We start from the raw sequence: 15,640 nt of genomic DNA, 5'->3' as shown, positions 1-15,640 counted from the left end.
GGATCCTTCTTTGCTAAGGCACAACAAATGTTTACACAGAGCATAACCCATTGGAATATAGTCCTCTTCTGGAGCGCACTGTCTTTCTTTGCACCCTCATATCCTATATAGAGTTGGTCATCCACCCAGGACTCTTTGGCTTGATCAAGGTAGAACGAGAACACTCTTTTTGGGTCCAGACCATGGACACGTTCTACTTCCTTGGAAGGATGCAGGGGTAAATAGACGGTGGGCAGGGTAACAGACTGTCCCAGATGGAAGGGTGTTACCACCTTAGGCAGAAACGATGGACTACTTTGTCCGGAAAGATAGTCTGATAAGGAGGCTGTGAAGATTGTGCCTGCAGTCCACTAACCCTCCTGACAGAGGCTATTGCCACCAAAAAAGCTTTCTTGATGGTAAGCAACTGCAGAGGACAGTTAAGCATCAGCACAAACGGTGCATACATCAGAAAAGTGGGAAAGAAATTAAGGTTGCACCGTGGCATGATGAAAGGTGAAGGAGGAAAAATATGGGTTAATCCCTTCGAAAATCTCTGCACCAGAGAGGATTTGAAAAGAGAAGGATGATCAGGTAGCCAAAGAAAAGAAGAAATGGCTGAAAGGTAGCCCTGAAATATGCCCAGAACAGAGCCCTGCTGGGCCAAAGAAAGTATGAACAAGAGAACTTCAGATAAGGGAGCACGTATGGGGGTCGATAGACCAATCTGTACAATATTTACAAAATGTATTCCATCTGCAGGCGTATACCGATTTTGTGGAGGGGCGCCTGGCTGCCAAGATGAGGTCACAAGCTGTCAACTGTCGCCGCTCAACCTCCATGCAAGGAGGTGGAGAGTAGACCGGTTCGGGTGGAGAACCCTCCCAAGCTACTGCAACAGAAGATCCTCCCGAAAGGGCAGCCTGACTGGAGGATTGACGCTCATGTCTGGAATCTTGGGATACCACACTCTCCATGCCCAGTCTGGAGCCACAAGAATAACTTGTGCCCGGTCGCTCCTGAGCACTCTGGGCAGGAGTGGTATGGGAAGAAAGGCGTATGAGAGACCAGAGCTTCACTCACGGCGAAAAGCATCGCTGAGCGAGAGCCACCTTGAAAACTCCAACATGCAAAACAGTTAACATTGCAAATTCTCTTTGGCGGTGAACAGATCTAACCAAGCCTCTCCCCACCGCTGAAAGAGACCTTGTGCCACCTCCGGGTGGAGATGAGATTTGTGATCCGCAAGGCACCTTTGGCTGAGCTGGTTTGCCCTGGTGTTCAGAGAACTGGCCAGGTGTTGAACCACCAGTCATTTTATTGGATAATGCAATTATTCAGAGATGGCACAATGCCTATAAACTGTAATGTTTTTTTGTAAAACTCCAAATACAGGGATATATAAAATCCTTACTCCACAAGTTAAAAGTTACTATCAGATCAACAATCAAGTCTTAAAAAAGAATCCAGTTTTAAAAACGCCTTGCATTTGATCAACTATACGTCATAAGATGGTTTTAGACAGATTATAAACTGAGCTACACCAATCACAATACCATGAAAATTCATATTTGCTAAACAATCCAACGCATGCTGCTGTGGGGGGAAATCTTATATTTTACCTAAGGTTTTAAGTCCTTTTCCGCAAATTCAAGAAAATATGGACTATCAATAATTATGCGACCGATTTCTTTTTTTGTATTCACATTGAATAGACACAAGCCATTTTCCCTTTTACAACTGCACAGAAATCTGGAACAGAGCACCAAGGATTACAACCTACCTGCAGCTTTAGTATCTCAGACCTTAACTGACAGTTGGCTAAGCTAAACACACAGGGAATCGGATTGTCACATCCCAGTGATGGCAAAATAAATGCTATTGATGTTTTATTTCTAAATGTTCATAATCCAGTTTAGAAGACAAATTAAATACAGATCACAGAGCTATTTTCAATGTAAAGGAGTCCCATGATTCAATGTTAATATACAATTCGTACTGGTCTCAAATTATTAACGCCTTAACCGCGGCAGCAATTGCGCCGGGGTGCGGGCGTTCCATTGTGTGGGCGGGGTCGAGTAACCCAACGGACGTACGCAGCACTACGGAGGTAGTGCTCGCGACGGCGGACGGGCGCAAGAAAAGGATTAATAACCATAAGAAACTATCAAGTTAATTTTTTTCGATGGGCCACACTTTCTCACAACAGAGAAAAAATATTTTTAATATATGTTCTTTAGAGGCCAGTATAGAGAAGCCAGTTTAGTGCATTCCTCCTTGCCGCTGATAAGCGCTCCTCCAAACTACTCCCCTGCTGGCCACCATGTTCTTTCTACACCACTGATTTTGTCTTGAAAGAGACTGTCTCTAAGTGAGTTTTAATTTTTGATGAATAGCCTGTATGAGAGACCATCTGCAAGATTGAGGATAAATTTCAGGCATAAACTATCTATACTTGCTCACACATTACTGCGATCAAGAGCTATTACTTCGGATCCATAAAGGACCATTGGGGGCATTTTCTTTCCAGTAGTCTTCATTAGAGGAAGGAGTGAGGATCTTCCATTCCTGCAACTGAATTTTGCTAAGTAGCAGGAAGTTAAAAATGCTTTAATCTAGCTCTTAGGTGATTTTTCCAGTTCAAGGCTTACTAAAACGAAATATTCCCAGATACATTTCAGACTCTACTTCCTCTATTTTAACATTGTTTAAAAACCAAGAACAGTTCATTACACAAAATCATTTTAGCTTCTTTAATATTTTCAATCATAACATTTGTTTTACAGTATTCAGTTAAACAATGAAATCCACTCTTTGAGAGAGTCACCTAGACTGCTTGGGTTCTACCAGGACAAAATAAATGGGAGTAAGCCCTGGATTAGAGAATGTAGTACCTGGGAATTTTCCATAGTTCTAACTCATTGCACACGTGGCCTCTATCCACTGAATCATGAGCTTTGTGGAAGTAAACAAAGCATATACCAAGTCTTTTATTTAGCCCAATTGACTTCCACGCTACAGCCCATAAAACAAAGCAGTGATCAAATGTAGAATGACCCCAACCAAACCCTTCCACTGTTCTACTGCTGGACTATTTGTGCATAAACCCAGTCTCTAACTGAAACAAAATAAATCTTAGCAAAAAGCTTCGCATATAGCATCATGTAAGCCTATTAATCTATGTAATTTACATCCATTCTCCTTTTTAAGGATCAATTTGATCATAGTCTAAAACCAGGAATAATCCGATTTCGGACATCTACTGGAAGAAAATAAAAAGGGGTGAGAATTTCCCTTCAACCAATTCATATTCATCTTTAGAATAACTGCAGGTATGTATTGGGCCTGCTGCCCTACTTAATTTTACGAGTATGATAGTGATGTTTATTCTTACCATAGAGAAATAACCCAACAGTTCTGGATCATTAACTGGGACACTCATTTTGGGAAGCTATAAAATGTGTTTAAATGTAAAGACTATTACATCTCCAGAAAAAGAAAGGCCAAAAAGTAGGGCTATTCTTGAAGGAAGAATTCACTAGGCCAAAACATTTTTTTATTACCAGCCTGTATGACTTGATTCATTTGATCCCACTGGGTATTAAGGTAATCGTTTTTTTCACCAAAGAATATTCTTGTATTACATTTTCACTTTCTTTAGTTTATGGCTATCAAGAATCACATCTACAATCTTTCTCCTTTTTACATATTAAGCATTTTAATCTTTGACTAGTTGAGTCAAACCAATCTGAATTATACGTGACAGTATCATGTACTTGAGGATTCATCAGCTGCAAGCAGATATGCTAAAACATTATCCAAAAGTATGGAGTACCAAATCCTTCTATAATTTCAAAATAATTTCAAAGACTTTTTAAAGCCTGGAAGTCTGGTAATATCCGGATAGGAGATACATCAAGCAGAGTGGTGAGCCTTCTGGTATATTCAACTCTCAGAGGGAGCAATCTGTTATCCGCCTAAGGTCACCTCCAACGAAAAATGATGGAACTTGACCAATTATCCCTACCTTCAAATGCTAGGACCGTAAAAATGTTTTAAAGTGCTTATTGGTGCACTATAACATACACATAATCAATTGGGTATAACTGGTGGCCAATACAGGATATTTTCCTAGCTGTAGACAAACCTTTATTTCAAATAGACCATTCCAGTTGTTGTCATCCAGTGACAGATTTTTCATCAACCTTTGTATACCACGGCAAACAGGCAGGCTGAAAATTTCATGCATTTAACCAATAATTAACCGGTCAAATAGGACACCAATTTGGATTTAAATATGTCTGCAATTATTATTCTGTTTTAGTGGACTTCTGACATTCCCTTAATCACCCTGTCAATTTAAGTTTTCCCCACACAGGTCAACAACCACCGGGTGCCCACCACAATTTGGGTTATATCAGTAGAAATTTTGTTAAGACCTAATATTAGCAGACCATCAAATATGCAGCCTCCACTATTCAAGTGGCCAATACAATGCAAGAATGTAAACCATTCACAATTAAGTTCTCGTACCCAGGTGTCTTTAAATAGAACATGGTTAGCCTTCAAAATTACATCTAATGATCTTTTCAAGAACATTCAAAACCTGTATATTCCAACTACTCATCCTAAGCTTCTGAGAGAACTCCTGTTTCTTAGCTCAATTGTTTAAGGCAAGTGGGGAAGCTACCCCATATTGCAGCTCATATCAATTTTGAAGCACAAGGGGAGATACCAAGCCTTCCACGACCAACTTTTTGATTGTTCCACAACAATCCAAAGGTTACCCCACATTTTTGATAATGCTCGGTCTAAATCTCCCTCGTTTCATCCAGTTAGTGAAGTAAAAGTATTAGTTTGGATGGAACCTTGTGCATCCTTTGACATTACATCAAACTTGCGTAACATGTTAGTATGGGCTAATTTTCTCCTCAGCCACAACTATACCAGTTTCAATTGAATTTCCAATCCTGTAAGTTTAAGCATTAACATTAAGAATTGACAGTACTATAAAAGGAGATTAGAAATATACAGTTACCTTCCTTCCAGTCAAGGATTTGACATAACCAACTGTATCCATATGTTAATGTTGGCTACCATAGGAATATGATCTAAGTCGAGAAGCTTTGAAAGATTTAAATACCAAAGTTTCTTTGCCTGCTTCACCTTCCAATTTATAGAAACGTATAAAACCAGTTCTTTCCCAAAGGGCTTAACTCTGAATAACACATTCATACATTTTCAAATATTATTTAACACAATTGACTAAACCCTGTCAAATTCAAGAACTGCCATTTTAAATACAAATATTTAACAGAAGTGTTCAACGTGCCAGGGAAACTTGATAGGCTCTGCTTTATTTTTAAAAATTAGGAAGCCTTAAATGGGCAACATCCTTGTTTAAAAATGAGGTCTACCTCTTTAGCAAAGGAACTAGCCAATCAAAGAGGTAACAGTTAGCATACTAGATGAGTTAACCAAGTACACAATTACGCATTGCGGCTAACTTAAATGTGAAGGTAATGCATTAAGCATGGGTTCTGCTTGCCAAGTGTTTCACTCCTCTAATATTATAGACAACTAACACCTCCCTCTAGTGGCACTACGCTAAACATTAACTACTCCAATAAGATTACAGGAGTAGTTGAAAAAGTAAGACTGAAACTGGCCTGATGTGTTCACCTAGCGAAAGGAGGCCATTTTCTTACTGTGCCCCTTCTTTCATCAGGAAAGATACGAAAAACACACTCAAATTCATGGCGTGGCTTTAGGGAAAACATCTGATATCTTTTTATTTCTAATCATACACAAGCAACAGTGTGAAAAATGCATGCAAATCTGAGGCACCTACCTGGTTGTTGAAGCATGTGCAATTATATTTCCTCCAATAGGCTTTTTGGGGTCTGCAGCAAACATAGCAGCTCCATCTACTTGTGCCACTACCTGGTTTGTAATCACTACCGCTACACCAAACTGCCAGAAACAAACGTTGGTTAAAATAAAATATTATTTAAAACAAGATAAAATCATTCAAAGTAGTTACCAGTTTTATAAGGATAACACAAATGACTAACACTGAAGACTATGGTACGAAAAAAGTGATAAGAAAAATTTTAAATTACTTTTTACCTCATCAGCAAGTCGAAGTAGCATGCGCAGAAATCTAGCCAGGTGCATCTGTCGAGCAGAAAGCTCTCCTCTGCCAGAGTAATCTGTCCTGTAGAGAGCTGTAGCACTGTCAACAATCAGCAAAGCATACCTTAAAGAAAATACTACAGTGAGATAGCAGAAGTGCTTATTACCTTTAGCTGCAAGTTATATGAATTGGTTAGCACTGCAATAATGAATTTCTTGCTAATTTCGTTTTTTTCCTGTAAAGGTCTCTGCTCCCACTGGAATGGACACATTGGGTTTAAAAAAAGAAAAAAAAACAGCAAGTAAGCCAATCTCAAATTTTGCTTAGGCTTCCAAATATCTTGTGCACAGAAGCACTGGCTCCCATCTTGGAGCTTGGCAACACTGCCAATGTCTTGCCAAACAAAATAATCTTTAGGATTCCTGCCTAACAAGTGCACGCGAGACAAAACTAAAGAGAAAATGAGACCACTATTTTTGAAGTGATTAATGAGCAGCTGAAGGGGTCAACAGAGAAGTGCAGTGAAAGGACAAGCTATGTCCATATTGTGTACATGAGGCTTGCATTGGTGTGTATGCTAAGGCAAGCTCTATAGACCTTTACCTTGGGTTATACCCCTTCCAAAGATTCAAATATTATAAAACGGTCTATGTGTAAAGTTGTTGTCCACTACAACTACTCGATAAACGGGTAAATGATTTGCATGCATTAAGCATCTTTGGCTTCCTTCAGAGGGACGCTTTGCAATTGTGCAGGGTTTTAGATGTCTGTCAAACCATGTTCAACTGCTAAAGGATTTACTACTCTAAATTCTCAGAAGGGACCAGTGACAGCAGCTTTCAATTTTGGTGGGAAAATACCTCAACTGTGGTCAGCAGTGCCTTCTTGCTAAACTCTTTAGCTAAAACAACCCGTTTTTAAAAGATTGCAAAACACAAGAAACAATGTAAACTGTAGTGCTAGTTACAGGAACCGAATATAGTTGTTTGGGTTAAGCTGAACAGAAACTTCTTTGGAGTGAAGTCCATTGTGGAAATGTTGTGCAAGTGGTTTGATAGAATGAAGTGAAATAGCTTTAGAAATCTTCAATAGTTTTAGTTATTACATTTATTGGACCATTGGTATGAGGATGGAAGGCAGTGGACAGAGAATATATTTTTCCTAGAAAGGAAAATAATATCTGCTAGACCGAGCAGTTTAACTGCAGACTACTCTCGGGAATTATTTTCTCAAGAAAAATCAAACTTGTGATAAACAAGTTATTCTACAGAGGAAGTTAAGACAAGGCGATACCAGCATATCTAGTGGTATAGTGGCTCTTTTCAGTGCAGAAGTCTAAATACCAATAACGTTCAAAGATATCACCAGTCATACACCGGACACTGATAAGGGATATAATTATCAAGTTTTTATGCCATGTGTATATGCAAAAAGGGGGAACAAGGGAACCCTAGTCACTGGGAGCCTGGGTATGAAGATTGAGAAGGAAATGCAAATGCTACTTACCAGTATGCATCTGTTCTTGGCATGTAGGGCTGCTGACATTCATATCTGTGCATAGTCCGCCACCTAGTGTTGGGTCCGGATGATTGCACATTGTTGTCCTGGAAGAGTCTTCGAAGTATCACGAGATAGGTGGCTCCTCCCCTGGATACAGTGCGCATGGGCATCGCCTCCATCCCCAGATTGTTTTTAGCCATTGGCAGAGATGGAGTGAGAAGTGAGTGATGACCATGCTATGAGCATATATGTGTATATGAATACATACTGCAGCTGCTACAGGCGCCGGGGAGGAGGGTGGGCGATATGAATGTCAGCAGCCCTACATGCCAAGAACAGATGCATACTGGTAAGTAGCATTTGCAGTTCGAGGCATGTGGGCTGCTGAATTCATATCTGTGCATAGAATATATAGCAGTCCCTCCATTAGCGGCGGCCGCCCGTGCCAGCTGCAGCAGTCTGAAAAAGTGTTTTTAGAACAGCCTGACCAACAGCTGCCTGTTGTTTTGAATGCACGTCTACACAGTAGTGCTTAGTGAAAGTATGAGTGGTAGACCATGTGGCTGCTCTACAGATGTCTTCTAAGGGAATGTTACCTAAGAAAGCCATAGAGGCCCCCAACTTCCTAGTGGAGTGGGCCCTCGGTGGTATAGTGAGAGTGCGCTTTGCTTTAGCGTAGCAGATCTGAATGCACTTTACTATCCATCTAGCTATTCCTGCTTTGGAGATTGCATTTCCCTTGTGTTGTGTGGCAAAAGCAACAAAAAGTTGTTTGGTTTTGCGGAAATCTTTTGTCCTGTCCACATAATACATCAAAGCCCTTTTTACATCAAGGGTGTGGAGCATCCGCTCCGCCAGCGTCTCTGGGTTTTGGAAAAACACCGGCAATTCAATGGTTTGGTTTATGTGAAAGTGCGAGACCACTTTTGGTAAGAACTTAGGGTTAGTGCGGAGCACCACCCTGTTAGCATGTACCTGGAAGAAAGGTTCTTGGATGGTGAGCGCCTGCAGTTCGCTGACCCTCCGTAGCGATGTGATTGCTACTAGGAACGCAACCTTCCAGGTTAAAAATTGCAGCTCGCAAGAGTGTAGTGGCTCAAAGGGAGGACCCATCAGCCTTGTAAGAACCACATTGAGGTTCCATTCCGGAGCTGGTGGAGTCCTTGGTGGAATGACTCTTTTGAGTCCTTCCAGAAAAGCCTTGATAGCAGGGACCTTGAAGAGTGACAGGTGCTGCCTATTCTGGAGGTATGCTGCCATAGCCGACAGGTGAATGCGGATGGAAGAGTAAGCTAGATTACAACGATACAGGTGAAAGAGGTAGCATATGATGTTTTGAATGGAAGCGTCTAGCGGGTCAATGCTGTGCTCCACGCAGTAGACGACAAACCTCTTCCATTTAGCCGCATAACAAGCTCTAGTAGTGGGCTTTCTTGCCTCCCGAATAATGTCCATGCAATCGGGAGGAAGATTAAGGTAGCCAAACTCTAGGACTTCAGGAGCCAGATCGCCAGGTTGAGCTGTTGCGGATCTGGGTGTTGAATGTCGCCATGGCTCTGCGTCAGAAGGCTGGGAGTGAGATGAAGCCTTTGATGCGGTACCACGGAGAGTTCCAGAAACGTGGTGTACCACGGTTGGCGAGCCCACGTTGGAGCAACCAGGATGAGCGTCATTGAGTGTTGCCTGAGCTTGCGTGCCACCAGCGGTATCAGAGGTGCTGGGGGAAAAGCGTACGCAAATCTGCCTGACCAGTTCATCCACATCGCATTGCCCTGTGATTGGGGGTGTGGGAATCTGGCGGCGAAGCTTTGGCATTTTGCGTTCTCCTTTGTGGCGAACAGGTCTATCTCTGGATGACCCCACCTTTGGAAGTACGGTTGGAGTACTGATGGATGTAACTCCCACTCGTGCATCTGATGGCTGTGTCTGCTGAGCAGATCCGCCATTTGATTGTCCTTGCCTGGGAGATGTTCTGCCATGAGAAAGATGTTCCTCTGAATGGCCCACTTCCACATGCTCTGAGCCAGATGAGACAGCTGTGGAGAGTGTGTGCCTCCCTGCTTCTGAATGTAGTACATGGCCGTCATGTTGTCCGTCCGGATCAACACGACCTTGTTGCACAGATGTACTTTGAACGCCTTTAAGGCCATGAAGATTGCCATCAGTTCCAACACATTGATGTGCATCTTCCTTTGCTGAAGTGTCCATAGTCCCTGCACAGTGTAGTGGAGTACATGCGCTCCCCATCCCTGGAGAGAGGCGTCCGTTGTCAGGATGATCTGTGGGACAGGCTCTTGGAATGGTCGGCCCTTGCAAAGGTTTTGTGGATTCCACCAATGCAGAGAGTTGTATGCCCGACCGCTCACCAACACTAGGTCTGTTAGTTGCCCATGAGCCTGAGTCCACTGACGTGCTAGGCACTCCTGAAGCGGACGCATATGTAGTCTCGCGTGCGGGACAATGGAGATGCAGGAGGCCATCATGCCTATCAACTGCATGAACACCTTCGCCGGAAGCGAGTGCTGGGGTCTGAACCGTTGGATCAGCGCCTGGATACTGGCGATTCTCACTGAATTCGGCTGCGCAGTGGCTGCCAGAGTATCTATCGTCGCGCCCAGATACTGTCGCACGTGGGCGGGCTGGAGATGGGACTTTGGGTAGTTCAGAGAGAATCCCAGATCGTGCAGGAGATGAATGGTGCGTGACACGTGGTCCACGCACTGCTGCTCCGTCTTTGCCTGAATAAGCCAGTCGTCTAGATACGGAAAGACATGGATGTGCTGGCGACGGAGATGCGCCGCCACAGTCGCTAGGCACTTTGTAAATACTCTCGGTGCCGTGGTGACCCCGAACGGCAGGACTCTGAACTGGTAATGCTGGTCTAAGATCTTGAATCTGAGATACTTTCTGTGTGAAGGATGCAGGGGAATATGGAAATAGGCATCCTTTAGATCCAGCGTTGCTAGGAAGTCCCCTTGCTGAAGCAGGGGAAGCACCTGCTGCAATGTGAGCATATGGAAGTGCTCCGAGTTGATGTACCAGTTCAGGGGCCTGAGGTCCAGGATCGGCCTGAGTGATCCGTCCTTTTTGGGGATTAGAAAATACAGGGAGTAAACTCCTGTTCCCCGTTCTTGCAATGGAACGAGCTCTATTGCCCCTTTTTGCAGCATGACCAGTACTTCTTGCTGCAACAAGGTCAAATGCTCGTCGGACATAGCACGGCCTCTTGGCGGTATGTCCGGTGGAATGGACGTAAGTTCTAGACAGTACCCGCACTGGATAATAGACCTCACCCACCTGTCCGTGGTGATGGACCTCCACGCCGGCAGGAACTGCTGGAGTCTCCCCCCGACAGGTGTCGTGTGATCGGGGGGGAGTGACAAGACGTCACTGCTTGTTGGAGGCGGTGGACCTGGAGGCATTGTTTCCACGTCCCCTGCCTTTGATATTATTGCCTCTGTAGCCACCCCTGCCCTTGTTGTTGTTATACGAGGACTGGGTGTTACCCTTGTAGTATTGCGTTGACTGGGATGCCTGGCCCCTTGAGGTGCCTCTTGAATTGGAGCGGCGAAAAGAACTCCCCCGAAACTGCTGGCTTTGCAAAGCCCCCATAGACTTGGCAGTTTCGGTATCTTTCTTCATCTTTTCTAGGGAGGCATCCACCTCAGGGCCGAACAGATGGTCAGGATTCACTGTTTGACCCAATATAGTGGTTTGTATGTCGGGTTTGAACCCAGAAATTCGAAGCCAGGCATGGCGTCTAAGTAAAACGCTAGTATTGATAGCCCTGGAGGCAGTGTCTGCCACGTCAAGGGCACATTTGATGGATGCATTTGTTATCAGTTTACCCTCCTGAATGAGCATCTCCCCCGCCTCCTTGTATTGGTCAGGCAAGTGTTGCAGGATGGCCTCTAATGTGTCGTAATGGGCCCTATCATAACGTGCAAGCAGGGCTTGGGTGTTAGAGATCCTCCATATGTTTGCTGCCTGCGCAGCAATGCGTTTGCCTGATGCCTCAAATATTTTGGATTCCTTATCTGGGGGAGGAGCATCACCAGTAGTCTGCGAATTCGCCCTTTTTCGAGCGTTGGACACCACCAGGGAGTCCAATGGCAAATGTCCCTTAATGTACGTGGGGTCCGTGGGCGCCGCCTTATACTTCCTGTCGATGCGAGGGTTGACCACCCGCGCCCGGGTGGGTTCCTTGAATACCTCCTGGGCATGCTTCAGCACCCCTTTAAGCATCGGTAGTGTCTTGACTTGTTTTTCGGCTACCGAGAAGGTGTCGACCAAGAAATCGGCATCCACGGGGTCGGAGTGCAGTTCGACGTCATGGTTCGCTGCAGCTCTCTCTATTAATGCATTGAATGCCGCCGAGTCCTCCGTCGGGGACGTCTTCGCGGCGAAAAGTTGAGTGTCCTGGCCTGACTGCGGGTCGTCTGCGTCGCCTCCTGCTGTCCAGGGCACATGCTCCTCTTCCGGATCAGAGTACGCAGGATAGTCGTACTCATCCTCTTCCTCGTCCACCTCGGGCACGGGGGAGTGTGCCGGCGAGTGTTCCGGGGCCTGTGGAGACAGAGGTTCCATCAGAGCCGAAGAGTCTCTCTTGTTCTTGAGTGGAATCCTAAAAGGTTCCAAGGCCGGCTCCGATGTAATCTTTCGCTTGAGGAGCGATAATTTCCCGGTGTTGGCGTCGATGATCACCTCACGACGTTCCTCCACCGCCAGCGGTTGGAGCCGAAGCTTCGATACCACCAATGCAGCCTTCGGCGTCAACACTTCTTGAGAGTGTCCGCTCTGCTTAGGCGCGAAAGCCTTCGGCGCCGACTTGGGAGGAAGGGTAAAACGAATGGGCGTTTGTTCCTTGGCAGGCTTCGGCGTGGGCTTAGGCACTACAGTGTCCTGGCTGGGAACCACAGTAGACTGTTGGATCCGCCTCAAGGATTCTCCCACCTTCTTTGTAAGGGATGCCGAGGGCTGAACCGTCTCGAGCGACTCTTCGTCTCCGAGAGCCCGGTCGTCGGTAGGCCTCTTCTTCGGTGCCGACGCCCCATGGCCTGGCGCACCGTCGGCGTGACGCTTCTTTGAAGCCGTCTTCGGGTCCGCGACCTTTTTCGGTGCCGACGCAGCCGCGTCGGGTGCCTTCACCTTCGGCGCCGACCCCAAAGGCTTCGGGTCGGCCATTTTGGCGCGGCTCTTGTGGTCGGCCATCTTGGCGTGGCTCTTCAAGTCGGCCATTTTGGGTTTCGTGGAAGTTGACGCCTCCAGAACCTTCTTCACTAGCGCCACTTTCGGTTTCGGTTTCGCATCCGAAGGGGCGAGACCAGTTGGCTTCACTTTCGGTTTCGTGGCAGAAATGTCCGTGACCGGGCCCGGGGGCGGGGACGTAGGACTGAAAGTTAGATCTTGGGTAAGGCCCGAAGGCGATCCCTCGACCTGGGCCGTATGACGGGGAGTAACCCCGGAGTCTGGTTGGGGATGCTCTTCCTCCGAGCTATCACCCATCGTGGCACAAATCAGTTCGTCGTCCCCTACCTCACCGGAGACTTCGTCGTAGGCCTCCTCATCCGCGTCATAGGTCTCTTCCTCAGACGCGGGGCCAGAGTCCGATCCTTGTACGTCGTCCGCTTCCTCGACAGATTCCTGAAAGATGTCATCAGGCGGGGGCGCCGAAGCCGACAATTGAGCCTGGAGCCGATTAGCCCGGCGAATCTTCAGAGTCTTCTTACTCCTAAATTTGGAACACGCCATGCAGGTGTCTTCACGGTGATCCGGTGACAAGCATGTATTGCACACGGGGTGCACGTCGAGGTGCGAGTATTTAGAGTGACACAGCGGACACTTCTTGAACGGAGTCCGCTCCATAGCAAAGGGTGTAGTGTAGGCCCGTCCGCGTCGAAAGCACGTGGAAGGGTTGTAGGAGATCGGAGCTGAGAGTCAGTAAGAAACCCGAACGCAACTATACCGACGCCCAGCCTAAAGACCTTTTGGCCTCGAGTAAAAGTCGAACAACTATCGGTTCCGATAGAGGGAACCGAAAACACATCCGAACCCGATGGCGGAAAAAAACAATCTGGGGATGGAGGCGATGCCCATGCGCACTGTAGTCCAGGGGAGGAGCCACCTATCTCGTGATACTTCGAAGACTCTTCCAGGACAACAATGTGCAATCATCCGGACCCAACACTAGGTGGCGGACTATGCACAGATATGAATTCAGCAGCCCACATGCCTCGAACACAACGGCTCCTGTGGGATAATACAAAAATCTTGAGATCGAAATAACGCACAATGGCAATATAGGGGGTGGTGTGGATGTCAGAAAAAGAAGCTGTCTACACACATATCCGGTTTGGTATTTCATTGCATTATTTATATACACATAAGAAAAACTTTATGCAATATATATTCAAAGAATATACACAATTTAAACTGTAGAAAAATTTAACAGGTGTTTTAGTGTCCCAGTGAAAATATCTTCGAACTTACGTTACTATAGTGACATTACAGTGGCATATAAAAAAAGGTTTCTATTTTTCATTTGTTTCAACAAAAAGAGGCGACCATGTGATGTATACACAATTGATCATCAACAATTTAGGCAATAGGAAAGTGTTGTATGTGGTCTGCCTCTTTGAACTGTCGGCGGCGTTTTGACCCTTTGGGGATGTGGGGATGTAGGGCAAAACCAATGGGGATGATGGACTGAGTGTTGAACATTGCAAGTGCTCACCTCCAGCCAACTGATCTGGGTTTAATCCATCATCATTCTTTACCTCACTCAGCCACCCCAGGTCAGACATGGGCATATGCAAATCAGTCTGACCCTTTGCCTCATGTGAATAGTCCAGCCCGAACTGCCAGCCATGTTTTCCCTGGACCGGAAATATGCATATTGGGACAGGTTTCTGGCTAATCAGCAGTCATCAGCCAGGCTAGCTTGAATCCAGTGGCAAAGTGAGCAAGGGACCCACATCTGGGCATATCCTGCCAACTAAGTGCAACCAAAGCAAAACCAAAGGGGATGTATGACATTGTTCTGCATTCTGTTCATCAATTGTTCTTTTTGCATGTGTATATGCAAGGCACAGGTAACATCTTGTTAATTAAGCTTCAATTTTGAGTTTTAGCTCGGACAAGAAAATTAACTTCCTATTAAGTATATGCAAGTTTCAATTCACCACAAAGATCTATGCAGGTAGTATAGTACCACTGAAGTGTGACTACATGAAACATGAAAAAAAGAGTGAAAGCAGCTAATTTTCATAAAATGTGCCATCGGCTCACTAAATAGTTAGGCAGGCCTTGTAGCTGTCAAGGCAGGTGAAAATGTATTTCACCTATGCAGGGTTGTTGCAGCCAAGGTGATAGGAGTAATGATAGTTGTAAGTACATCTCACCTCTGTTTCCAGCACCTCTATCCTACATTGATCAGTTTAGCTCTGCTACAATTATTATTATTTTTTTTTAAATGGTGGCGACTAGATCAAGAATACCAGTTTTCATTCCTCTTTACAATGTGTCAGTCTGATAGAATGCCCCAACAATGCATTTGTAGGTGCATACATTTCCGTTTCAAATTGCTTGCTGGCGTTTGGCTGCATCAAGACAGGTGGGAGGCAGAATTTGCCTTCTGAAAGTCAAAAGACATATGTGTTTCTATGGTCTTCACAAACAGAACCTCATCAACAAACTATGAATGAAGCTTAAATGAGAACTATATAGGTTCTAGGATAAATCTGCATGAGAAATTCATGGGTGCACAGTGAATGATCTTCAACTGCCTTTGCACGTACCTCTTCACCACTGTAGTCTTTTGTGTCACTGCCTCCTTTCCTGGTCTCCCTCCATGCCCATGCAAGGCTTCACAATTTTCCATCCAGGAGGAGTTCTACTTCAATTTTCTTTGTGACATCTGCTGTTGCTTGCCACATGGTTTAGCTGCATCCTACCACTAAGTGCTACTGTCCATTTTTAAGTAAACATCAGTGTGCCATTAAAAACGTGGATTCTGCACCATATTGT

At 45.2% G+C, this 15,640-nt stretch overlaps 1 protein-coding gene across 1 annotated transcript in view; it reads right to left on the bottom strand.

The window, feature by feature from the left end:
* Positions 1–15,640, bottom strand: part of RAD51 (RAD51 recombinase) — a 276,922-nt gene that overhangs the window by 20,486 nt on the left and 240,796 nt on the right. The window contains exons 8-9 of the mRNA XM_086937421.1: positions 6,109–6,238; positions 5,831–5,952 (exon numbers count right to left, since the gene is read on the bottom strand). Of these exons, the coding sequence (XP_086793547.1) occupies positions 5,831–5,952; positions 6,109–6,238 (252 nt within the window). The remainder of the gene's footprint in view (positions 1–5,830; positions 5,953–6,108; positions 6,239–15,640) is intronic.

The sequence above is a fragment of the Lissotriton vulgaris genome, chromosome 9 (assembly GCF_964263255.1).
Source record: "Lissotriton vulgaris chromosome 9, aLisVul1.2, whole genome shotgun sequence".
Lineage (NCBI taxonomy): Eukaryota > Metazoa > Chordata > Amphibia > Caudata > Salamandridae > Lissotriton > Lissotriton vulgaris.
The sequence above is the reverse complement of the archived record's forward strand: the minus strand, read 5'-3'. Positions and strand labels throughout refer to the sequence as shown.